The 27,710-nt window shown below is 43.1% G+C and overlaps 1 protein-coding gene across 3 annotated transcripts in view; it reads right to left on the bottom strand.

Annotated features, from left to right (window-relative positions):
• SYT9 (synaptotagmin 9) overlaps positions 1-27,710 on the bottom strand; it is a 182,358-nt gene that overhangs the window by 97,318 nt on the left and 57,330 nt on the right. For all 3 annotated transcript variants that reach the window (XR_004903904.1, XM_028517552.2, XM_036028948.1), the window contains exons 2-3: positions 24,864-25,215; positions 15,099-15,645 (exon numbers count right to left, since the gene is read on the bottom strand). Coding sequence is in view for 2 of the 3 variants with exons in the window: in XM_028517552.2 (XP_028373353.1) it covers positions 15,099-15,645; positions 24,864-25,215 (899 nt within the window). In the remaining variant the exon portion in view is untranslated. The remainder of the gene's footprint in view (positions 1-15,098; positions 15,646-24,863; positions 25,216-27,710) is intronic.

Genomic DNA, 27,710 nt, shown 5'->3' with positions numbered 1-27,710 from the left:
AGGTAAACATGCACCTGCCCTGTGATCCAGCTGTTCCACTCCCAGGTAATTACGTAAGAAAAATGAAAGCATACACTCATACAAAGCACATAAATGCTGACAGCAGCTTTATTTGTAATAGTTCTACAGTGAAAATAATCTAATAATTTTATTAACCAATGTCACCTCAATAAACTTAATAAAAATAAAAATAATACAGGCATTTGCCATAAAATAAAAATAATCAAAAAATAAAATTAAAAAATAATCAAAATATGCACTAGATAAACAAACAGTGGTATATCCATGCAATGATACAGTACTCAGCAATACAAGTACTGAACTATTAATACACACAGAAACATGGATGAATCTCAAAATAATTATTTTAATGGACAGAGCCAAGCAAAACAGAGAACATACTATATGATTCTTATGTATATAAAATTCTAGAAAAATTCCAACTAACCTATAGTGATGTAATCCAGATCAATAGTTGCTAATGGTTGGATGATGGGCAGCAGGGAAGGCAGATAGGAAAAGATTACACAGGGGCACATAACAAGTTTTGGATTTGTTTGTTATTTTGATTGTGGTGATGGTTTCACAAACGTACACTTGTCAAATACCGTCAAACTGCATAACCTAAACATATGCAGTTTATTAAACAAGGAGGGACCCTCCCAAAGAATGGAATTATCTTCTGGAGGGCAGGCCCCTTGTAGTACAGGCTTCCCTGCTAGCTGAGTGTTCTAAGAATCCTTTTGTACCAGTGTACCAGCTCGCATTGTTGTGAGAGGCTGCGCTTGGCTTCAGCAAAATTGTTTGAAGACTTTTTCAATGTGCCTGTCCATTTCATGATGGGTGATTTATGAGCACACCTGCCCACACAATGCTGAGCGTTAAGCAATTTTTGTCCAAAATGGCATGACCCCCGTGCCTCACCCTCCCTATTCACCAGCTCTCACCTCAAGGGACATTTTTTGGTTGTTTCCCCAGATAAAAAAAAAAGTCCTCAAAGGGAAACATTTTGCCAATGTGGAAGAGGTGAAACTAAAAACAGCAGAAGCATTAAAAGGCATCAAAATCAATGAGTTCAAAAACTTCTGAGCAGTGGAAAAATGTCTCAGTAGATGTATTGCATCAGATGGAGAATACTTTGAAGGTGACTAAAGTTTAAAAATGTAAGAATAAATGCACAATTTTTTTATAAATAAATTCCTTTTTGGGAGGCCTCCTTGTATACCAATTATTCCTCAATAAAACTTAAAAATTTTCTGGAATCTGCTGTTCTCCTTTCCTATGACCACTATCCTGGTGAGAAAAATCACCCCCAGCCTGGCCTGACCCTTCCTTGCTGTCCCCTCTTTTCCATTCTCCGCACGACAGCCAAAGTGATCTTCTGAGAACATAAATCTATTTGTGTTGTTTCACTGCTCAAAATTCTTCAAATTTACCCATAAAATAAAGACCCAAAGACTTATTCTCACCTTCAACACTCTATGTATTCTTGCTCCTGCCCAAATCCTACTCTCTTTTCCATCTTGTTTCCCCCCTTTTAAACCTTCTTTCTACTCTTGGAACTTGCAGAAATTGTTTCTGTTGTGGGGCCTTTGCACATGCCAATTTCTCTTGCCTGGGACTTTGCCCTTCCACATGAACTTCTAACATTCCTTTAGTCTCAGCTCCAGTGTTCCCTCCTCCAAGCATCTTCTGATGCACCAGGCTAGGTTAGGTCTCGCCTATGTCTCCTTCACAGCACCAACCGCACACGTAACTATCAGTGCAGTTTTTTGTTTTCTATCTGTCCCTTCTTTGTGACTGCCCATCTCCCAAGACCATAATTTGAGGAGAGTAGGGATCATTATATACTGATGCCTAGTACACTGCCTAGCACATAGTAGGTTTTCAAATATTTGTTGAATAACTGATGGAGACAAAACTGGCACTCACTCCCTGACTTTCAAATTACATTTTTCTCAATCTATTCTTGCAGAATCCATCCTTCTGTATCTGACAACGAAACGTCTTTTTCCTATAGCTACTTACACCTCAAACTGGTAAGAATTAAGAAATGTTCTAGAGCCGTATCTTAAGTATTAAATATTTTAAAAAACCAAAGTATTGGACTTAGGAAAGAAAGCTTAGCAATGTGAAACACAGTTGAACTGGGTTTAAAAAAAATCAGTCATGCTCATTTTAATGATACAATTATTCTGGAAGTTACACCCCAAGAGAGTTACAAAGTTAATTAATAAGACAATTAACAAAGAAAGAAACTGACTGGAGGGGAGACTAGAGAGGCAGAACCACCTAGGAAAACAAGGCACTGCTCCCTGCTGAGAGTGGACTCCCTGCTGAGAGTGGACGGCTCACCCAGCACGGCCGTGATTCCAGCAAAGTGGTGGCCTAGATTCTCAGTGAGGCTGCATGTGTGGGGCTGGGGAGATCAAGATCGCCAACATGGCCATTTTCCAGAACAGCCTCCTAAGAAACAGCCTACCTTCCCCTCCCTTTCACTCCCCCATTTTGTTTATAGACTCCCCTTAATTAGAGCATTTCAGCATGGAAGCATAATCCAATCTGAAAGAAAATTTCCCCTGAGAGCCATCTGTCAGAATTAGACTACACTTAGCCACTGGACAGTAAGGCTGGGTTGTAAATACCACCGCCTGCTTCGATCGTCCAAAGGCTCAAAACTCATTTTCTGAGCAAGCAAATGCCAGTCCAGGGGACCGGGCTGGGCTTTCTGTCAGGAAACTGGCTCTCTGTTTTGGAGTTATGCCTCCACAGGTAGAAGATTATTAAAAGTGGTCTCAGGGGGTCATTCTACCTGCCCAGCCTCACCTTTCTTCAGAGACAAAAGTGCCGTCCTTGGCAACTCTATTAAGTCTCCTTCAGTTGTTCTAGGTTTGCAGGAGGTATTTTTTGTTGAGCTATATTTTCTCCATGTGTTCCACTGTTGAAGACATTTGACTGCATAAGAGAGGGACCAAGTGGGGCCCACTCTGGCTCCCTATAAAGCCAGCCCCCCTCTTCAGGGGCACCCAGCTGGCCATGCACACACCTCCCTGTGGTACCCATACCAAGGCGCAGCCAACGCTTGCCTAGGAAAGGAGCGTGTAGGGTCGGGGTTAGGGGGTTGGGAGAAAGAAGGTCCCTTTTCTCTTTCTTCATCATTTCCCTCTGTCTCAGAAGTCAGCTGATCCAAGGTCTCTCTGTGTCCCCATCACCCCTTTCCCATCGTCCTGTTCTGTCACACCGCAGAATACTCATTGTGTCCAGGCCAGCGCACCCATCTTGGCTGCTGTGAGCGCTGGCTGCTCACAGCTCATTGATGCATCCTTGTTGGGACAATGCACCTTGGCTGCTGGGCACCACCTTAAAAGTAACTGGCAAGTTACACCCTCTCTCCAGGGGTGGCCACAGACAATGACAAAGGCAGGGTAAAGAGGGAGTCCCTGTCTCAGAGCAGGATACCTCTGTGGTGCCTTCCATGTGCCACAGCTGCCTGTGGGCTCGGGCTCAGGGCTTTGCTGAAGCCCCATCTTTGCCTGTCCTGCGGCCCTTACTTCCTTACAAGTTTTACTTCAAAGCAGTTCCTCAATAAACCACCTGCACAAGAGTCCCTCTTAGCCTCCGCTTCCAGGGAATCCTAGTGAAGAGACACACACTATATTAGCGCCATCTTCATTTCATTCATCCATCTGCTCATTCATTCATTCGTTCAACTCAGAAAAACATTTATTGTCTACCTCTTAGGTTAAGTACTGAAATCACAGACTTTCTCTTCAAGGAACACCTAGTCTAGTGGGATAGGCAGGACAGGACCTCACCATTGAATGTGGTACCTGCTATGAAGGGGTACGTAGAGGATCCTGTATGAGCTCACAGGGACACCTAATCTGTTCCTGGTGAATATAGACAGGAAGGGCTTGCTTAAGGTGATGATGGTGAAGCGTAGGACTTGGAGAAGAGTAACATTTAAGTGACCAGAGAAGAGAAGTGGAAATAAAAAGGCCACTGCAGACAGAGAAGAAAGTGTGTACAGAACAAATATACAAGTGAGCGGTTAGAGGGCATTAGATGGAGTAACAGAGGGAACTGGTCGTCCGAAACCTATGCCAGACATGGCTATTGGACCCTGGCCTTCTCATTTGCTAAGCCCTAATTCTTCTTAACAAGCCCACTAATTAGCTAGCATCAGTTGATTAGAACTGGTCAAGATCAAAACCCTTTGCCATACCTTTTGCCCAAACGTTTCTGTTTATCTTCGAACACAAATCTCCAAACTTTCCTGCATCTGCTCCCACACTTTTCTAAACAATTCCCATGACAAAGGAAATGCGTATCTAAAGCCAGCAGTCTACCTGCACCTCACAGCCTGTCTCCTACCTTTTCTGGGAGCTTGCCCTGTTGATTATTGCACACCCTGTATCTATACCGTCACACTCTACATGCGCTGACTCTCTTCATCAGATATTCTTCTCATTCAATTAAGTTTCCATTTATCCCTTAAAGGTGGTTTTTTAGTTATTAATTTATTTTTCATGTACGTACAGCAAAATTCAGTTTTGTTACACTGTTTTACGAGTGTTGACAAGTGCATGTAACCACTGCGACTGCAAGAGTGAACAAGTCCCTCACTCCCCTAAAACCGCCTCTCACTGGCCCTTTGTCAACTCATCTCCCCACCCCCAACTCCTGGGAACCACTGGTTTGTTCTCTTTCTCTAAAATGTTGCCTTTTTCATAATTATCATATAAATCAATGGTCCCCAACATTTTTGGCACCAGGGAGCAGTTTTGTGGAACACAAGTTTTCCACAGACAAATGTAGGGGGGAGTGATTCAAGGGCATTATACTCAAGCTCACCTCCTGCTGTGTGGCCGGGATCCTAACAGGCCCGGACCAGTACCAGTCTGCAGCCGGCAGGTTGAGGACCCCCGACATAAATAGAACAAATAGAACGATGCAGTATGTAGCCTTTTCAGTCTGGCTTCCTTCACTTAGCATAATGCACCTGAGATTGATTCATTTCAGTGTGTGTATGTCACGCACACATTGTTTCCTTCATTGCTGAATAGTATTCCACTGAATAAATGTAGCAGTCTATCCATTTGCCCATTGAAGGATGCTGACGTTGCTTCTGCTTTTTGGTAATTATGAACAAAACTGCTTTAAACAATCCCAAATATGTTCATAGAGACTTTTACAATAAGTGTGTTTTTAGTTCTCTTGTAAATTTACTGCTTATCAAATTTCATCTAAAATGATCAAAATGTGGGGAGACTGTATAGAGAAGAGTATCAGCACCCCTGTTCTCTTTTCTGAGCTGCAGGATGCCTCCGTCTCTGCACACAGAAACCCTAACAGAGCCAGCCTGCGTTCTCAGCCTTCTGCCCTGTCCTGCTCTTGTGAACCCCAAGAGTCACAGATACGAACTTCAGTATACTGATTATCTCTGGGGGGCTGTGGGATGGAGAAGGAACACACGAAGCTTCAGGGATACAGACAATGTTCTTTTCAGTTACATTCTGGATTGACTGATGTGCATTTTGCTATTTTTAAATCATACCTATATGTTACACATACTCTTGTATGTGTCCTATATTTCAATTAAAAAAGCAAATGCTTTGTCCTGGCACCTACACTGGGAGGAAAAGCTATCCAAGTTTCTTTGCCAGAGACCTGTAGCTTTATTAATTCCTTCTTTCGGACGTTCTGTTCCACAGTTCTACCCCTTTTCACTCCCTCTGAACAATCTAGGCATGAAGGGCAGATAATGTGTCTGAGGGTAGGGTTTGGGGGGCTCTCATGGAGACAGACACGGCTCGTTACACTCCAGCGATGGCCCACGCCACGCACACCCACGTTATAGAAGGAACCCGGTTTTGCTGTCATCAGCCAGACACCAGGGCTCCCTGTCGGGCTCCTCAAGTTGTCGGTCCCTTAGGGCCCGTTATCCAACCAGCCTTCGTGTGTCCAGCGCCACATCCAGTGGTAAACCAGAGCTGTTTCCACCACCGGCACCAGCTGGCGAGAGCCCGTGTAAGCATCTTCTGCCAACCCTGCCTTCAGTGGTGACACACTGGTAGACAGACCCAAACCAGCCCTGCTGGCAGGACTGACACCACGGAAGTGAACCAATGCTGGCAATCAGGTCCCCTTTCCATCCCTCCTGCCCCAGCCAGTTGTTACACTGCTACCAGCACACCAGTGAATGTGACACGGCCACACATAGTCAGTGGTGAGGGTCGAGCGTCCTGGGCTTCCCTGAAAACTTGCATGGTCCCCTGAGTGGCTCCAGGTGTCTACCGCCATCAGGTCTAGAAATGGCCCTAGGGGCCTGGAGACAGAACAGAGAAATTCCTAAATCAGCCACTATAATACACTGGACTTGGCAAGGACTCAAAAAGTCAAATTTTGATGGAAGTGTAAGCTTTTTAAATCCCTGACATTAAAATAAAGTGTATGCTGTGGTAAGCCATACCATTCCCTTTCCTGAACGTTGACCCCTATGGGCGCAGAGAGAACCTCACGACTGCCGTGTTACCGTGAGAGGAGGCTGGCGTCTCCTCCACGTCAGAGTCAAGTGGAGATGATCACAGGTCCCCGAGAAAGTCCCGAACCAGGTTCTACCACAGCCACCATGACAGACTCCTGAAGTGCTCACTGCCTGCTTGCCAGAGAGCCAGCGATGAGTGGGGTATATTAAAAATGCCAGGAGCCCATAAAAAAGAATGAAATCTTACCATTTGTGACAGCATGGGTGGACCTAGAGGGCATTATTGCTCAGTGAAATAAGTCAGAGAAAGACAAGTACCAAATGATCTCACTTACATGTGGAATCTAATGGACAAAATAAACAAACAAATAAAATTGAAACAAAGACACAGAGAGAAAACTGGTGGTTATCAGAGGACGGGGGTCAATCAGCATGGTTGGGGGGCTGGGCGAAACGGTGAAGAGATTAGGAAGCACAAATTGGTTGTTACAAAATGGTCACAGGGACGTAGGTAAAGCACGGGGAATATCCTCGATAATATTGCAACAATGCTGTATGGTGCCAGTTGTAGTACTGGGCATATTGTGGGGAACATTAAAGAAAGCATATGATCGTCTGACCACACTATGCTGTACACCTGAAACCAATGCAAAATAAAATTGAGAGAAAAAATAGTAAAACTAAAAAATAAAACTGTTGGATCAAAATTGATTTGCATGATTTTAAGAGGTTACTCTGTACATCATTGTCAGGTAAGATTTTGCTGCTTATCATAAAGACTGACTTTAAAAAATGAAGTGCTTAGGGGTTAAGTAAAATAAAACAGATGAATAAATGAGCCGGGAGTACAGGCGTGGCAGCCAACATTCGCCCAGATCACTCACCTCACCCTTTTCTGAGACCTTCCCCCAGACGCTGCTCTCTCTCTCGTCGGCCGCCCCACGCCCCACAAAGGTGCATTATACCATTATCAGATGCTCTTGCTTCACTAGGTCAGAGGTTTAATTAAACTATCATCTTTACGTTCAATAATTGCTATTTTTTTCTTCACAGGAAGGTCCGAGAATTAACTTTTATTTGACTGTTAACACTTACAAAACTCATAATCTCCCTGGAGAAATAAAGAACAAAATTTTTAAAAACTAGTTTATAGGTTCTGCTCTGCATAATAGCTCCCAACCAAATCAGGCCCAAAGCCTCACCAAAGCAGCCCCTCCTAAGGAGCCTCATTTTATTCAGCTAGTGTTCACTAACTATTTCACTTCCAAACACCATTCTAGAGGCCGGGCACACAGTAGCATACCAGCCAGACATGGTCTTTGCACTCACAGAGCTGTCCAAGGAGAAGAAAGAAATCGCCAAATAACAGAAAAGAAGGTATGATAAGGAATGGCAGAAGTAGAGAGTGTCATGGAAGCGAAGCCCAGAAACGCCTATCCTAGTCCAGGGCTCGGGTAAGAGTTCTCTGAGGAAGTGGCATTTAAGCTGGGATCTAAGCTTCATACAAGTTAGTCAGGGAAAGAAGGGAAAGAGAAAAAGAAAACAAGCATGCATGATAATTTTGAGGCAACTTTTCATGAACAGAGTCGGCTGTTGAAAAACTTAGTCCTCATTGCCATCTGGCCATTGTCCAGCTGTGTGACCTTGGTTGAATCTCCTGATGGCCCTCCACTCGGGTGTATGTGCTAAATGAGGATTTTTAGATTACAGGACCTCTGAGGCTCTTCGTGGCTATTCAGTCACAAGGCAACATAGAATGAACACACAGGTTACTATTCAGTTAGTGTAAGTAAAAACTGCTTTTTGAACAGGCTTGGAGCAATATGGTATAGAATGTTTCTGGTAATAGGTTGGATGTTCACAGAGACTGCTTCAGATAAAAATACTGGATTATAAAATCCTTTTTAATGCAGAGCAAAGCTGATGGGACAGAAACAGTTAAAAAAAAAAAAAAGCATAAATCCACAGAAGTAAGTAAGCTCTAGAGCTGGAGCTTAAATGGAGGAAATTGTGAATCTCTTGTGGTTTAATGCCTCGGTTTGAGGGCTGTTGGAAAATCCTGCATGTATCTGGAGTCCTAAAGATTAAGGGTTATCTTTTTTATTTTAATTAATTAGTTAATTTGTTTATTTTTAGAGAGGGGGAATGGAGGGAGAAAGAGAGGAAGAGAGAAAGAGAGGGAGAGAAACATCAATGTGTGGTTGCCTCTCGCATGCCCCCTACTGGGGACCTGGCCAGCAACCCAGGCATGTACCTTGACTGGGAATGGAACCAGCAACCCTTTGGTTTGCATGCTGGCACTCAATCCACTGAGCCATACCACCCAGGCCTAAGGGTCCCATTTTTAACAGACAAACAAAACAGAACATCTGCTTTGCATAAGTAGACATTGGAGATCCATTCTGTCTTGAACTTGCTCTGGGTAAAGCAAGAAAAAAAATCCCCCATGCCAGTTTCTAACCACTAGTACCAGCCTACAGTTACACATTTGGAGCCTATATTTACCTGACCTCTGTTGTCCAAAACCCCTCCAGCTCAAAATTCAGTTTAAAGTGGTTGCATGTTGGTAGTTCACCTAGGTATCTGGTAGAAGCTATCACAAATCATCTCTGAAGGGATATACTTTAAACCCAGGGCTTGAAAACTTCAGTGGCCCCCCTCGTTCACGATGTCTCCATCTGCACATTCCATATCAATCTGCCCTTGGTTGAATCCAAGGATGTGGGACCCATGGATACTGAGGGCTGACTAAGGGAGCTGAGAATCTGCAGATCTTGGTATCCATGGGAATCCTAGAACCAATTCCCCACAATAACCAAGGATGACTGTACTGACCAAGTTCCAAAACAGATGAGCTCACAATCCTAAATCACTAAATACAAGCAACTACAAGGGATGGTAAGTTACACAGTAGATGGAAATGCCAAGCAAAAGAATCAGAGCTGCAAAGGTTATGAGCAACAGAATATATATGTATATGTATGCATATGTGTGCTTATATGTATGTTTATGTACATGTATGTATGTTTATACACCTATATACATGTTTATGAACATACATATGCTTGAAAGGGTAAAAGAAATAGAAAAGGGAACTGAAAGTATGTTGAAAAAAAGAAACTATCATATATATTAAGCAAATGTGAAAACACATCAAATAAAACTTCTACAAATAGAAAGAAGAAAATGGCTGAAAATTTTCCAGAACTGATAAAAAGAAACAACTTCAGATCCAAGAAACCCAATAAATCTCAGTCAGGATAAATAAAATGAAATGCCCACTTAGCAATATTATAGTTAAAGTACAGAACACTAAATAGGAAAGCAAGATCTTGAAAGCAGCAAGAAAGAAAAGGAAAATTACATACAAAGGAATAAATATGAGACTGAACGTTTACTTCTCAAAAGCAATTAGAGGTCAGCAGACTGTGGAATGGTAGGTTTACAATACTGAAATCAGCGTAACTGAAGAGTTTTACAACCCCCAGTTTTTGTACCTAGAATAACAATCTTCGGAGAACAAGAGCAAAACAAAGACGTTCAGGAGCTGTGGCTGTTAGCTGAAGATTACTGCCAGCCTATGGAGACCCCAAAGAAGATATGTAGAGAAATAACTATCCCAACTTCATTCTCCTCCCTTCCTCATTGTCTGGACCTAATTAGAAGCAATAGACTGAGGGAGATCTTTTCAGTTTGAAGAAAAAGAGACAAAAACCCCAAAGCCTCCAGGGGACTGAGCAGAAACAAATGGAACATGATCACGTTACTCCCAACCCAGATAAGGACCATACAAGAAAGTAGATAACAGGCATCACTCAGAGCACAGATGTCAAAAACGCTAAACAAAGTATTAGCCAACTGAACTCAGCAATGCATAAAACAGGTACTGACTGCATCAAGGCCAATTGGGATTACACTAGTGATCTAAGATTGGCTCAAAATGAGAAAATTGATTAATGTCATTGACCAGAGGGGCATATCAAAGGGGGAAAACTCAGAGTTTCATAGCATTTGGTAAAAACTGTTTGTGATAAAATTTTTTGTCAACTAGGACTAGAGGGATACATCCTTAATATTATGAAGACATCCACAAACTATCTATAGCAAAATTTGTATCAATGTAAATGTTAAAAACATTCCATTTAAAATAAGGAAAAAGTCAAGGGTGACTACTATCGTAATTATCATTCAGCATTGTTTTGGAATTCCTTGTCTCCCCACACTAAATGTTTTTTAAAAGAATAAAAGGTATACAAATTAGAAAGAAACAAACTATCATAGTCCACATGACTCACATCTACAAAGAAAATTAAGAAGCACCCACAATCCAAATAGAGAATTGACAAAGTTTTGCAAGATTAAAAAATAGAAGATAAATATTCAAAATTTAAACTTATTACTATACAGCAGCACTAGTTGGGAAGTGCAATTTCAGAAAAGATACTACTTAAAATAACCAGAAAGACTCCTGCCAATAAATCTAACAAGAGAGATGAAAGATCCTCATGTAGAAAATTATAGGACTTGAATAAAAACTTTAAAGGACTAAACAAATGGAGAAATGCACAATGGTCATGAGCAGGAAGACTCAATATCATAAAAGATGTAAAACTTCCCTAAATTAACCTACAGACTTCACACAAGTGCAAACAGATAAAAGAAAATATTTTGGGTAACTTGACCATTAGATTCTAAAATTTATGGGAAAAGTCAAGTACCAGTCAAGACTGAACTGGAGAAAAAGCAGGGAAATGAATAAATTGCTCTTTCAGATATTAAAGCTTATCATAGAATGATAGTAGAGATAGAACAATGGATAAAAAAAGAGAAGCCAGAACAGACTCTTATATCAAAACCTGTATAGGACAGAGCATGCACAGCAGATTACTGAGAAAATATAACAGAAAACGAAATGTGGATGCATTATGGAGTGAATATTTATGTCACCACCAATTCACATGGTGAAGCCAAATGCCAGTGTGATGGTATTTGGAAGTGAGTCCTTTGGGAAGTGATTAGGTCTAGATGAGGTCATGTGGACGGCATCCCCATGACAGAACTAGTGTCCTTGTAAGAAGAGGATGAGCAACCAAAGCTCCCTCGCTCTTTGCCATGTGAGGCCACAGTGAGAAGGCGGCTGTCTACAAACCAGGAAACGTACCCTCACCAGGAACTGAATGCGCTAGCACCTTGATTTCGCACTTCCCTGCTTCCTAAACTGTGAGAAATAAATTCCTGTTGTTTTAACAGTTTATGGGGTTTGTCTTGTCGGCCTGAGCTGACTAATACAGAATGCCTGTATTCTCTATATAAACAGTTTCATTCTGGGTAGATTAAAATCATAATTAGGAAAGTCAAAGTGTTAAGATTTCTAACAGAAAATATAGAAGAAATCCATAGAGTAAAGAAAGATTTCTTAAACAGGACACAAAAGTCCTAACTTTCAATGAAAAATATTGACATATTTTACTATATTAAACATAAGAACCTCTATTGATCAAAAGCTACCATAACATGAGTACAAAGGTAGCCAGCCATAAGTGGAGAGATGATGTTTGCAATACGCATCACCAAGAATTTGCATACAGGCTATATAAAGAACAATATGAATGAATAAGGAAAAGGAAACAGAAAACAATGCTGAACAAGCATTTTGCAAGAAAAGAAACATAAATGGCCAATAAACATATAAAAGATGGACAACCACAGAGTACGAATTACATACTATTTTCCATGCATGTGTGGCACACATATTGAACAGTGCGACAACTGCAAGAGTTGGTGAGAATGTGAAGCATCAGGAACTATCATATCTCACCAGTGGGGGGATCAATTTGTACAGCCGCTGTGGAAAAGAACTCGGCGTTGCCTAGAAAAGCTCAACACATGTCTACTTTACCTCTACTAGGGACACACCCTAGAGAAATTATTGTGTATATGAACCAGGAAATGTGCACAAAAGTGTTATGTGCTGTATTATTCAGAATTGTAAAAAACTAATACAAACCCAAATGACATCAATACAAGAAAGCTAATCTGCCATACATAACACAATGGGATGTTCTATAGTAATGAAAATACATGAACTGCATCTCTGTTCGTCTCTATTTTAAATGTCAAAATCAATGTGAACTGGAAAAAAAAAGTCAAAGAAGAGCTATGAAAATCAGGAAGAGACAAAACCAAATAATACATGGTCTTACAAACATGTCACAATAAATAAAAATCAAGATAGTGGTTTTCTCTGAGCAGTGATGAGAGAGAATCCAGAAGTCACCAAAGTGCTGGTGATGTTCCATTGTCCACTTGAGCGGCAGGTTCATGCCTATTGATTTAATTATCCTTATTCCTCAGTACGTGTCCATCATACACACTGAGTTCCAGATATGCTATTATAAAGATAAAACCTTGGCAAATCTCAGTCTCTATACAAAGTCACATTCAAAAAAGCACATTCAACACAGTCCCAAATAATAATTTTTAAATGAAATTTTAAAATTATATGGATTATAAAATGATCTGTATTTCCATTTTCAGAATATCCTCTCTCCTGCTGACCATCCAAAGGCCTCAATCAGGGCTTAGAATATTCATTCATTCATCCATTCATTTTGAGGCCATTGGTCTTTTTGGGTTTCCTCTTTGATAAAAAATTTAACATTCTTCACAAATTCGTTGCAAATAAAGACTTCCCCAGCAGTGGATGGGGAACTCAGTCCTAGGAAGGTGCTCAAATGACAGTGATCCCCGGGCCTGAAGGCTGTGCAGGCTGCCCTTCTCTGTTCTTATCCCATGGGAAACTAGAAACCATTCCCACCAGGGAGCAGCCTTATCCAGATTTTTATCAGCCACTGTCCAATCAGTGTTGCTCTCTCCACAAAGTCCCTGGAAGGCCACTCACAGCAGGATCCCTGTTGAGCTTTTTAATAACCATTCCAGCTATTTTATGGAATTCGTTTATCAAAAAGTGTAAGTTGATGTCATACTACATGGTATGGCCAACCTCCCTCTACCAAGGCCCATCACTGTTGGCAGCAGCATCTCAGCTTATACCCAAGGGGACTTTGCAGACACTCCATTGAGAGTGTTCGCTCTTGGGCTGTTCATACATTATAAGCAGCCTGCTCATCTTGTTTCTTTAGAGCTTCTCATGCTGCCTACTGATTTGGGAATAAGTATAATCCTTGCTTCGTCTTGCATCAATTTTTGACTTTATAGATATTGCAACCTTTCAGGATTGAAGAGATCTGTTCCTTTCCTAATCTCTCAAATCACTTCAGTTTCATCACATGATGCTCTCTGTACCTTTTCTTTCCTCAACATTATCATCAAGGCCAGCAAAACCCATGCCACACTTCACTCATCGGAGCAGCAGGGCAAAGCTGGCACTGGGTCCTAGTGGCATGTGAAGAGAAGGTGTCCAAGTGTGTTCTAGTCCCCAGTTCACAGGCTGAGGATGACAAAGAACTAGGGTGGTTACCTGGTCATCGGGCAGAGAATTTGTTTGTTTGATTCCTGAGCAGGGTGAGAGCCTTTCACTAGATGGGCTCCAACTCAAGCTGGATCGTGGTCTTGGCTGAGTAAGGATTTGGTGCTTGATGTCTTTGGATTCAAAAAAGGGAAAGGGAAAGGCCTCAGAAGGGCCCATACTCCCGACCACAAGCTAACAAAGTTACCTGAGGGAATTTGGACAGGTGAAAGAAACAAGTAGCATTAACATATCAGTGCAGTTTAATCAGAGTGCCGTTTTTTGTTAAAATGATTTTAATTATTGGAATGCACAATTTTTTAATATGCAAATAAAAAGTTTTAAAACCTAAAGAAAATATCAGTTACCTAAACAAGTCCAATTCCACTTTCCATCTCGGGAGTGTCACTGAACCTCTGCAGGCTAATGGAGAGGATGTAGATGGAGTAAAAATAATCACCACCGCAGTCCTGGGCTGAAAATGTACGCGTGGATATATGGCATCGCCACGTGGCACTCCTGCTCTCTCTCTCCTGAGCTCTAAACTGGGTCTGGCCTTCTATACATCAGTGTTGCCAGTACATGTACATATTTTCAGACTGCTTTTCTTTTAACCTTGAGTCAATATTTTAAAATGTGGCACCAACTCTTCCCAACCATTCTCACTTCTGAGGTTAAGGGTGAAGATCCCATCATGAGAAATGCTACTGAGCTGAGCTGACCTGAGAACATGGGTAAGAACTTAATACTCTTAGCTGCAGATTACGGTCAATAGGATGCCGGGACCCATTTAGCACAAATGAGCTAAGAAATCTTTAAAGAAAATTGGGTAAGGAGAGAAGATAATATGTAGTGTCTACTAGAGAGGATAGCTAAGGATTACAAAGTAGAAAAGAGCGAAGGTTATTCTTGAATATTGTTTTCATCAATAATCCTTGGACATTTCAAATGAATATCGTTAAAGACCTTTTAAAGTACCGTCTCTAGAAAGGTACAAGGAGGTTCTGAAGCCACAGCTACAATACATGTATATTGACATGAAATTTATACTTTGTCCCTCAAATACAATAAGGTATAAGTAATTTGTTTGCATTCTGACCGAGAAGCACTCCTGCCCCCAGAAAGAAGAAATGCTGGACTTACATTGGTGACATATTCGATGTCCTTCCAAAGGATGCACTCCCTGGGGAAATCAGCCAAGTCTAGGAAGTGATCCACCACCACTTGGCCGATTAAGTCATGGCGGGAGAACCTGTCAAAGTCGTACACAGAGAAGTGAAGCTTCCGGGCTGCAAGTTCGTTGTAGGGAACAGGAAACAAAAACACTTCATCAAACACAGGGTTCAGGGTCTTTCTGTGAACTTTAGTCTGGTGTTTTGTTTTCCGATCAGGAAGCAAATAGATCTTGACATAAGGATCTGAAGTCCCAGAAAAGTCCTTGGCGGGCAAATTGACAGCTTTATGAATCTTCACTATGAGCTGTTCTAAGTCACAGTCATATTTTAAAATAAAGTTCAGTCTCCCACAGGCTTTGCTGTTATTCCTTCTCCCGTCGTCATTATCCAACGACCTCTGCTTATATAACTCTGGCTTAATTCGGCCAATTCCAGCCAAGTGTTCCTGTTTTTGAAGCTGCTGGATATTGAAGTCCGGGTTTGACAGGTTGAGTTGTCTTCGGATTGAATTATGCCTTGAGTGAAGAGCAAGAGAGGACAAAGTTAAAACCTCATTAGCTACGAGTCTTTCAGAAACTTGTGCCTGGGATGTAGGCAGACTGCTACACACTGTCAAAAGCTTAGATCTGTGGGTCTAAATTCACTAGGCTCATCAATGTGAGTAAGCTGATCCCCAATACTTGAAACCCAAATTTGAGGGCTGGTATCAGGAAATGAACTTAATCACATGTGACCTTGCAGCTTTAAAGGTTTAATGCACTTCCTAAACTAATATGCCATAAAAAAGGTCATTTGACTAGTGGAATTTAAAGATTTGTTCAGACTGCTTTAAAAATAGAAGTATTCACTTTTATATATAATATCATCCTGGCATTGAAATAGTTAGCTGTGTATCTTAGAAGAATGAATCTCTCTTTAAATTAAACAGAATATCCTGTCACAGGCTTACAGCTTTATATGGATGTATATTCTTATTGGTTCAAATCACATCATTCAGTTACAAGAACACAATTTTTGCTTTTGTGAGAATGTATGTGACAGGGTGTCTCCGCTTGCAGTGGACTGCGTTGGCTGCCAGGTCTGGTGATGGCTCTGGGAGCGTGTTTCTGTGATACCATGTGGGTAATGCCTGAGCAGCAGGAAGGGGCTTATGTCTGAACTAAACATTGTGGGTACCAAGGCAAGGAAAGCTACTGCACATGTATACAAGGATTCAGTTAGAGAAGGCTGGATACAGATATTTGCAAATGAAACATTTGCTAACACAATCTAATCTTCACCCTCTAAGCGTATGGGTTCGGGTAAAAAGTTTCCCTGAAATTCTCCTTGAAACGTGCATTACTGTGTGAATCTTCACAAATTGAAAGGAGCAGTCATTACATACAAGGCTGTTTCGAAGGCTGCTTTTGTTTGTTTTTAGCTCAGAGTTTAGTCATGACATGGCATTTTCTGTAGTCTCTCAACAACCTTAATTAAAACAGCCTCTCTCCGCCAGCTCAAAGGGTATGGCTGGGCTGTATCTAAAGGATTTGTACATAGTTGGAGAGGCAGAGCAAACATTTATCTTCTTTTCCTTTCTTGAGACTACTGTATAAAGATATAAAAATGGGATTAATGACCCCTGAAACATGTTTGAAATCATCCTGCCTTGTCATACAGATGTTATGCTGAACATTCTTCTTCATCCTAAGATACATCCCTAGTCACTAATCACCCACATAGTAAGTACAAAACAGGCACAGTCACAAGGCTGTCACCTGCACCTGTCACAGACAACACTGTTCACCACAAGCAGACACACCCCAGGCACACACATTTCCACGTGAGCAAACAATTGTGTGGTCTGAAAGTTTCTGTTGTGAGATTTTAATTTCTTACAGAGAAATTCCCCAGCAGAAGTTCTCTCGGTATCTTCTGATTGTTCAGGGGTAGGAAGAGAGTGAGGGGACACTCTGGAGCACCCAGACGGGCTCTCTGTGCAAGTATAGCCAAGTCCTCCCCTTGTCGAGATGCTGAGCCTCTGGAACAAAGCTTTGGTCTTGCTCTGTTGGGCTCTCTGGGCAGAAAGGACAGGCAGAGAGCAGCAAGTATCCAGCCCCATGCAGAGGCCACCAGGGGCTGGTACCAGCTCTGGCTTCTTCTGCTATTGATTTCTGTCTCGAGGCTGGATTCAAACAAGAGCCATATTGGGGTCTGGAGTCAGTTCCCACCTATGATGGGCCATTCTGGGAGCTGTTAGTGAGGCTGTTTAAATACTAGAAGTGCTCCACTGAGACTCACTGGATGTGCCTTCTCTGCACCAGCACCTGTGAGAGGACCACTTCTGTGTCCACACCATCCCCAGACCCTGCCACTCTGCTGTCACGTTTCTTCCGAGCTGGTTGCTGAGCAGACTCCTGGTGTATAACAACACACCTTCAATTTTTTGGAGAGTGCTAGCCTTAGATTCATCACAGCAAGATTTTGTCTTAACCCTTATCTGTAGGACTAAGCCTGCCATGTAAATTTTAACTTAAAACTGCACAACTTTGGCTTTTTAGCAATAGAACATATTCTGTTTTCCTTGTACATTTTTGTTAAGACACAAAATCTGAAGAGAAATAAGTCAGTCCTACATGTTCTGCTGTTCCCAACCACAGTGGATTGCCAGGGGGTAGAGGGAGTGGATCAGGGAGGGCATTACAGAGTGTGTGTGTGTGATTCAAAGGCCAAAACATTCCCTCAAAAAACAAATGCACAGACACCTCCATTCAAAATTCCAACACAGCTGAAGATTGTTTTTTTAAAAACCAGGTACACATGCGAATACTATTATCCACCCAAATGTTTTACATGATGAGTTTTATTCCCAACACTTACCCTACCCCCACTGGGATTCAGAATCCCACTTACTATGGGGAAAACAGTTGCATCCAACTGTAAGGTAGTGGCTTAAAGCAGAGAGCGAGGCTGTAACAGGTCAGGACAGTTCTCACTCCCTGGGGCTCTCTTTCAGTCGCTTTCAATTTCCTTTCAGGAGAGAGTCAGCAATTCCTGGGGTTGCAGGCATGGACTAGAGAAGCTCAGGGCTGCCCAAGAACCCAGGTAACTAACTCACCACCTTTGCAGCTCCCTGGGCTGAGAAATGAGAAAGTAGAGCAGGGTACCTGCCCCAGGGTCATTAAGGGGGAGGGTAGAGGAAATGGAAAATAAATATTCCCTAGTTCTCATAGGCTATTCAAATGGAGGTAGGTAGATAAGCAAGTCAAAAGCAAGGCAGAGGAAAGACAAAACAGATGTGACCTGGCTCCCAGCACGCCAGATGAGGGGTCAGCTCTAAGGAGGTCTATGGAGGTGGTTCATGACTGCAGTTAAGCTGGAAGAGCTGCCCCACCAAAGGAGCAGAATGTCAAGGTTATGGAGTGACACTGAGTGAGCGTAGTAAGTGGGGATCTGTGTCTGAAGCAGACAGTCCTCTGAGAAGGTCTGGGGAGTCCTGTATTCTGGTGTTCTCGGGACTTACGGTGTACAATGGATGGAAGGAGAGGAGGTGAGCCCCAAGGACGGGTGTGATAAGGGAAGAGAGTGTTCTCTGTATGTAAGTCATACCCTAATGCCGTCTGAGAGAAGCTGGCCCCTGGAGCTGAAACTCAACTTCCTCCACTTCCCACAGAGGCCATTTTCCTGTCTGAGAGAGGCCAGGATGAGAACTTTATCTAGGCCTGAGCTGGGAGATTCATGGTCGAGCCTGAAGAAAGCCTAATTTCAAACATGACTAACAAAATCCAAAAGGCAGACTCTCCATAACACACCCAGAAACATACTTCCATGCCTGAAGAAACCTGAGCCTGGTGTCGAGCTGCAGCCAAGGGTCAGGAGAGGCCGGGGCCCAGGTATAAAAGGCTTTTCCTCCTCTCCTTTTCTCAAATTTGAATTAACTAGGTCCAGCACCCCACTTTGAGCCCCCTAAGTCTTGGTCCCTGAGTCATCACCTAAAAAGCCAACTACCTCCGCTGGATCCTAAGAAAGAGAACATTACTGCAATTCAACAAATGTGAATGTGTAAAAGCAAGGGGTCAGGTAGGGTGGAAGCAAGAGAGAGGAAAAGCCTAGTCAGTGCCTCCGAGAAAATGACTCCCAGGTGGGTGGTGAGATAGTCATACACGAACTATATAGACATGGGGGCAGAGGGGAATGAAAAAACATCTTGAGGTTAGAGAGCCACAGAGGCAGAGGCAGAGGGGAAAACGTGCCTCTGGCTTGGGAAACTGTCATAGAGGAGGTGGTACTTGAGCTGAGCTTTCTTACTAACTTGGCCTCATACTTACCAGCCTCCACACCGAGGCTCTAGAACTCAAGAGGGAAATGAAGTTTCCATCTCAGCCCCAGCTCTCCAGCAGGACGAGGCCTTCAGCTCTTCTGCCCCAGCAGCTTCTCCGAACACCCAGTGCCCAGAACGTCCGGCAGCCTTCCTATTGCTGGGTTTCCTCTGGGCAGACATGGACGAGGGGACACTCTCCCTCACCTCAGGGACCTCATTTCAGAGGTGAAAGTTGGCCAATCTTTTCCCTGGTTCTGGGGCGTTCATGTTGACAAGGCTTCGGGGTCCATGGACAGGAAGGAGAAATAAGTAAACTGATTTCAGAACCATCATGGGTTTCTTGACTAGGTTCAAGTCAAAACAGGGAACTTTGGAAACAGTGGAGACAGGATTCTTACATTTCTTTTCCTGAAATGCCCCTGGCTGTGGAGATAGAAGAGCTGCATTGGCCCGGCCGGCAGGCAGACGCAGAGGAAGGTGGAGTCGCAGACGGGGACAGATGCAGTCCAACGGCTACAAGGGCAGGGCAGGGGAATTGGAGGCTTTTTTGTTTGTTTTCGTTAGTTTTTTCCTTTTTATTGACTTTATTGGGGTGACACTGGTTAATAAAATTATACAGGTTTCAGGTGTACAATTCTATAATACATCATCTGCACGTTGTATTGTGTTCACCACCCTAAATCAAGTCTCCTTCCATCACCATTTATCCCTCCTTTACCCTCTTCTACCTCCCCCACCCCTTTTCCTCTAGTCACCACCATACCGTAGTCTAACTCTATGAGTTTTCTGTTGTTTTGTTTAATCTCTTCACCTTTTCCGCCCTGCCCTGCAACCCCCCTCACCCTCACCTCTGACAGGTGTCAGTCTGTTCTCCACTTCTGTGAGGCTTCCTTGTAATGGGATTCAGAGACTTCTACGGTGAGTGGGATAATTAGGATGTAGGCCTTGTCCAGTGGAGGTGTGTGGGCAATGCAGTCAGATACACTAAAGCATAACCCAATGCTTCTGACCCCCTCCCAAGTGAAACAGATTTAAAACCTGGGTGTCATCTTTAACTATTGCATCCCTTGTTACTAAGACGAGCCTATGTCCCCATCACTAAGACTGGCCTTTGTCTAAGGAGCTCACATCTCATACCCCTTTCCCTTCCCACAGCTCCCAAAAGAGTCCAGACCCTCATCACTGCAGGCCTGAACTGGTCCCCCGTACCCAGTTGTCACCGTGTCCCACGGTGGGGCATCTTACCCACTCCTGCCACATCCAACAACTGGAGCATTAAATGTATGTAATTCGTACATGTCATCAACTAGTCTGTGGACCTTTCCAGGCCAGAGCTGTATCTTTTTTCTCTTTATCATTGGCATATAACATAGAATGGTGCACATAGCAGATGCTTCATGCATGTGTCTGGAGTAAAGATATGAATGCCATGGACATAATAGCTTACTATAATTAAATCCCAGTAGAGAAAATAGACATTTACGTTTAGTTGAGAGAGGTCTAGACAATTTCCAATTTTGCAGCTGTCAGTATATTAAAATCTGAAGAAGTAACTAAAAAAAGCATTAAAAAACTGTCTCATGTTTCTATCGAACTGATGCTCTCAACATAAAATAGTCTAGCTTAATAGAACTGTGCTACTTAAAGTCTAATTACCACACCTACTCCTAGTGCACCAGTTATTGGAGTGGCAGCAAATAATGGGGCCATTTAAAGTGTACTCATTGACTTCTCTGAGTTTGGTCAGTGTATTTATTTCTATGACTCTAAGAATTGCTTAGTTCAGAGATAAGGACTAAAGTCTGAAAGTGAGGCCCTTAATGAATCTGAGACCTGTACAAATGGCCTCACGCCAGCCTCACACCATTCTAGGCCCTACTCAGTTTACATTGTACTGTAGGCCTTTTGCCATTCCTGTCAGCAGAACATGAGCAAAATGGCCTGATACTGACAAATGTGTTGTCAGTCATTCATGAAAAAAGTCTGCTATGTGTCAGAGGCTGGGCTAGTGGTTACACAGTCAAGGGAGAAACAAAGTGGATGTGGCTGGCCTTTGAGCTCACAGAACTCATAGTAGTCTAAAGTAGTCTAAAGACAGTAGGAAACAATCAAGAGTCATTTAGTTAAAAATAGAGTTCAATCCCTGTGAAGAAATGAATTCTCTTACACAGAGAATTAAGAGTGGGAGGGTGTGGAGGGAACAACACATACTTCAGACAGGGTGATCAGGGAGGCCTTTCTGAGGAGGTGACATTTTAGGTGGGAATGAAGGCTGCAAAGGAGCCAGGGATGGCAAAGAAGAGGGCAAAGCATTTCAGGCTGAAGGAATAGCAGGTGTGAAGGCTCCAAGGCAGGAAAGAGCTAGAGACACTGAAGGAGCTAAGAGAGAGGCTGGTGTAGTTGGAGTGTGGTGTGTTTTTTCACATAAAGCCTTCCACTGAGTCCATGTTAACAGTGTCCTCTGGGGTTGTGGCCCATGGGCCCTGGCTGAGGGTGAGCTGACACCTGGCAGAAGCAGACTGTGGCAGTATCACACAGAGCCTTAAGAGACCTCATAAGGAGTCTGTGGTGGGGTAACTGAAACTAAAACTAAATTTAGTTTCTCGCTAAAACTAAATACAATCTTTTTAAAAAAAGAATCAACAAGAATTTTGGAGGGTTCTAATAGGAATGGAGCTAACTAGAAACAGAACGCTAACGTGTTTGATCTTGGAAGACAACAGAAAGTCATCCTGACCAGAAACGTTCTGCGAAGATGCAACAGAGCTCATCTTCAGGAGAAGTGATGCCGACTGCAGTGACAGTGGGGATGCCCCAACTGGGAGTCTGAGCCTTACGTGCTCTGGCCAAGGAGTGTCCTGGGGATTTTGGGACAAGTGACAACATCCACAGGAGGGAAGCAGTAAGAGAGAAAGTGACAGCAGTGAGAAGGTAAAGGACATAATGAGAAAGAAGGCAGAAACAGTAGTAAGGAGCAGACTACCTTCCCCTCGCCAACTATGTTAGTGAAAAAAGAATGTCAAAAACGTTTTGGAGCATGAAGGAAATTTCACTAATGTTTCCCATTTTGTCAGTAAAAATGCTTTATGTGTATGTGTGTTTATAATACAACACAATTCCTAAACAATTATAAGACCATATACCATTCTCATGGTAACACCATCAGCAGAGATATGTATTTCCAGACATAACCCATAAGACGAGGGCATTAGTAACTTGGATAAGAATGTTTTAAATGCATAATGATGCAAATTGTCAGTATTAAGTCAAATGCAGATGGAAAGAATTATTAGTTTTCTTACTATAGTTCAGATATAACTAAACTTGTTTTGGCCACCAAAAAAGGTAATTTAGCCCTGGCTGGCGTGGCGCAGTAGATTGAGAGCCGGCCTGTGAACCAAAGGGTCATTGGTTTGATTCCTAATCCTGGTACATGTCTGGGTTGTGGGCCAGGTCTCCAGTAGGGGGTGCATGAAAGGCAACCACACATTGATGTTTCTGTCCTCTTTCCCTCTCTAAAAATAAATAAATAAAATCTAAAAAAAGAAAAGAAAAGATAACTTAATTGCATGACTCCAAACTAAAATAAATCTAAATGCAAAATATATTTGACAGGAATAATTTCTTCTCTATTTTCCTTTCATTTTTTCCTTCTATTTTCCATGAATCAGCAGTGACAATATCTGTAGTTTTTATTTTTAAATAAAAAATATTTTTGACATGCAGAGTAGTTACACATTTTTTTAGAATAAATATTGTGATAATTATAGTGATGTGATTGCTATCAATTCATTAGAATTATGGCAGAGTCCTCAGATCTATAATCTAATAAAAAACATAACCTTGTCCCCCTGTATTGATGGAATCCAGACCAGAAAAATTAACAGGCAGAGTAAAACCAAAAAGGAGACAATCTCAATGGAAACTCCATCTGCAAGGCTCCAGTTATTCAAGCAGTGAGAGACTTTATTTTGCATCTGCACCACTGCATGAACTCCACAGAAGCATCAAAAAGAGCTCCAGTTATATTTAAGTGTTAAATCCGAAGAGAAATTCTGGTGACAAAATCCGAGGATTTCTTCTAAATCAAATGGCAAACAACCATCCATTTCCTCACAGAGGAATATTTTAGGTTTAGCTCTTTGATTCAGAATTGGAAATGATGCTAAAATAGGTTTCTGAAAAAATTAAATTATAAACTGTCATATTCCATCCCACTTAATGTGAATAAGCAGAGCCTCTAGGATAAACTCGATTAACATAAAAAAGGATAAAATCTTATTTCTGTTTCTAGAGAACAAATAACGAAAGATTTTTAAAAATTATCCCCAAACTGCTCCTACTTTCCAAATAACAGCACAAGCTTTTCCTCTGGCTATCGCTCAAGCAAATAGTTTCATTTTAAAGAAAGCTGCTTCCTGAGTCTCTTTTCCTACAGTCTCTTACTGAGAGTGAATTTTTATATCCAGTGATTCAAAATTGGCTGTGTGACCTCAAAGCCACCTTTATGCAACATCTGAGTCTTTTGGGAGAGGCCTGTCTCTGTGATAGCGATGCTGATAATAGCAACCCTGAAAGCAAAAAAGGCAGCTCACGCCTGCAGTACCTGCCAGGTATGGGTCTGTGCAAAGCCCATGGTGTCCATGTTATCATCTCATTCCCAAAACCACCCATACGTCTGCTATCGCTATTCCTCTCTTACAGAAGAGGAAATGGAAGCATGCAGAGATTAAGGGGTCCCATATCACACACATAAGTAAAGCAGTTCACTGGGCCCTGGAACCTTGCATCTGTGACTACATTATATTATTTCGCCACTGCTGAAGTGCACAAAGCATCCAGCCACAGAAAGAGAGTGACCCTAGGCCTGGGCACTCTGTAGGCCTTGCAAAGGCTGGAGACAGACAAAGACCACCTGCCACTCTGTGGAGTGTAAAGACAGCCTGTGTGTGACAGATAGGCTTGGTCCGAGGCACGGGGAATAAGCTCCACAGCACCAGCAGTGGTTAAAAACTTAGGCTCTGGCACTGGCTGAACCAGGGTTCAAACCTGACCTGCGTGCTTACCAATGTATGACTTTGTTACTTAATCTCCTTGAATTAAGTTTCTTCTGTGAAATGAATATGATAATAGGATCCATCTCACATCAAGCTGTCAGCTGTAGTAATACAGATAAAGTTCTTAGTACATGACATGGTAAGTCTTAGTCCCGGTAACTACTATTATATCTAGACTAAGCAGAGACTATGCAGAGCTCAGGCACCTCACTGGAACACTGGAAGCATCAACTTTTCCCATATTCATGTCCATGACACTAAATGGACATGTGGAAGGTCACAGGCTTCTTGTCTACTCAGTGCCATTGCTGCCAAGACAGGGAAATGAGTGGGTGGTCCTTGCCTTGTACTCAGAAAGAAAGGAGGTGTTACTGACCGAGTTGACGAGGCTGGCTCTGTGACTTGGCGCTTCATGCGGACGCCCTGGGCACAGTGCTCCTGGCCCCCCACCTGGGTGGAGAGGGGGATGTCGGGGGAGGTGTGGCTGATCTTCATGGAGGAGTCAGGGCAGGGGCTGGGAGGGTCTAGGAAGCCCTCACTGTTCTCCTGCTCATTCGTCTCTGTGTCTGTGTAGTTAAGAGGCTCCTGGTTGTTGTCTTTGCTACCAGAGAACAGGCCTCGTTCTCGCCACGGAACCCAGCAGAGTTTCCAAGACACGAAGAGAGACACGCCAAAGAGAGCGAGGCCACAGGCAGTGACCACAAGGGTCAGTAGGCTGACTGAGATATCTGCAAAGAAGCAAAGATTAAAGGTCAGTATGACTGTTGCTCCCGGATCCCCTGTGCCCATCCATTGTACAGGGTGGGCAGAATGACCCTGGCATCCATTCACCCTCAGACGCCATCTGAGGAAGGCCTGGCCGGGGACACCGTTGGGTCATCTGATTCTGAGGCACAGACAGGGAGGACTTGGACACAGCGCGGAGGAGGTAACATGCGGGCCATGTTTAGAAACGAGATACAGGCAGCCACAGCGTGAGACGGGCTATTCAGAGGGGCGAGGAAGGCCCTGCAGGCCAGCACAGCCGTATTATCATTTACCCTGTCCCGTGGCCACACAGATCATTGCTAGTGGATGAGCAGAGCGGTTTCGGCTGTCCCCAAAAATCCCTCTGTCATCTCAGAGGGCTGTATAATAAAACTTGTGAATTGTTTAAATAACAACTTTTTAAAAAATTACAGTTTTTTTCTATTTTTGATATTAACTTCTAAGGGTCTTAGCAAAATGAAGCTCAAGTCCTCTGAAGCCTCAAGAATACCCACACCCTGGTGGTCAGGGTACCCAGGACCCAGGGACAGTGGTTCTAGTTCGGATGTTTCCAGTAGCAGACCTGAGACAAGGTTCTCAGGCAAGTGGGTTACTGAGATGAAGGTAATACAGGTGGAGGAACAGGGAAGTGATCTAGGGAAGGAAGCCAGTAAAGGAGGCTTTGTCAAGCCAGTACCACAGTGAGAAACTGCAGGGTAAGCCTGCTGGGGAGGCTCCATATACCTGGAGTCCCCCCCAAAGACCTGGGGGTGGGGGCATGAGGTATTGATAACATCAACTCCCTTCAGTCACTGATTTGAAGGAAGCTCTCAAGGGGCATTTCCAACCTGCAGCATGGGTGGTAAAGTAAGCTGCAGTGGCCAGAAAAATCCCCTGTTCAGATAAACACACAGGCTGGCCTTTGGAACTCAGGAGGCATGTGCTCAGATGTAAGGGAGAGGGGATATGGCAGGGCCATGGCAGCATCTGCTATGTGGACTGGGGCCCCATGACTTTAGGTTGGGTCCATGGCAGTGCACTGTCCAGTGGCTGTGCTTCTGACTCTCAGAACAAAGCCCAAACCCATCCTTGCTCCTATCCCACCTTCTAGCAGAGCCAAGGAGGCTGAAGCATCAACCTGAGCTCATTCCTAGCACAGAGGTGGCTGTAAATTCTCACTTTAAAGGACACCCCTACTGCCTCTACTGTGCTACAAGGAGTCTCCCCATCATTAACATTTACTGCTTTAGCCAAAGTTTTCTGAATATCCATAGGTGCCAGGTACTGAGCTAAGCTTTGGAGACACAATGATAAAGAAGAAAATTAGGAATACATTATTTAATATTCACAAATTCCACTATCCACAGCACAGCAACAATCCATGATACATGAGAACCTGTATTTCTGCTTAGGCATGCCTATGAACCCTTCCTGCAAACCTCTTACCTATGGGGTCAAGCTGACCTCCTAGCGTCCATGTGCTTTTCAACATGACTCAGAAAGTACCTGATCATTCTTAGGAAATGATAAAAGAGTTTCTTCATGAAAAATTGCTCTTGACAGAAAGCCAGCTGCCAGGGTTGGTGATGGATCTAGTGTACCTCCTTTGTGACTCCCAATCAATCTTTGTCACGGTGGCGAAACAATATGATATCTGTGTCTGAAAACACTGGGCTCCAATTTCTGAATGGGTAACTGAGCTCGAATCTTGGCCAGTTTTTCTGTTCAAGTACCACTGGAACGTGACAAGCAGACAGACTACACAACAATGGAAAACAAGGATGGGTATTGCCAATCCATCAGTGAACCAGCAACAGTGAGGACTTTCTGAAATTGTTTTAAAGGAAAAGCTTATCAGTGCTGGACACTGAACATGGGCCAATGAAAACACAGGACACTAAGAGAAAAAGAAAAATATCCCGCCCACTTGGGATGCAGAGCAACAAGGGCAGGGATGAGGAAGAGGGAGTAGTCAGTGGGGCAAAGTGAAGAGCATCTGAAACCACCCTCACAGAGCCCCGATATGGGCAGGGGGAGCATGGTTTGGCTGCAAGCTCCAGCTTCCACAGCAGAGCGAAAAATTTGCTGGTGCAACTTCTACAATAGGTGGTAGAGCTGGGGGCCTAGGGAAGGAGAACCCTTCCAGTTAATCAGGCTGTCACAGCAACATTGACCTTCACTCCCTCCAATGAATCTAAAAACAAAAGAGGTTTCACACCACAGTGAAAGCCCTTAATACATTCTGTCATCCAAATGGAGACCAAACTCCTTTCCCATTCCTGTTAGCAACTCCAGTACTGTCCTGACACAGACACCACTAGTGGACCACCAGCCACAGCTAGAGGAGGGGTACTTGGGAAGCCAGTAGGGTTACTTGTATTATTTATCCAGTATTTACTCTTCCCCACCACAGCACCCCTCTGAGGGAGGAGCATAACCTGCTATACCCTGATGTTGGCCTTGGCCATGTGACTTG

This window comes from Phyllostomus discolor, chromosome 6 (genome assembly GCF_004126475.2).
Source record: "Phyllostomus discolor isolate MPI-MPIP mPhyDis1 chromosome 6, mPhyDis1.pri.v3, whole genome shotgun sequence".
NCBI lineage: Eukaryota > Metazoa > Chordata > Mammalia > Chiroptera > Phyllostomidae > Phyllostomus > Phyllostomus discolor.
This window is presented reverse-complemented; position numbering and strand designations above follow the sequence as displayed.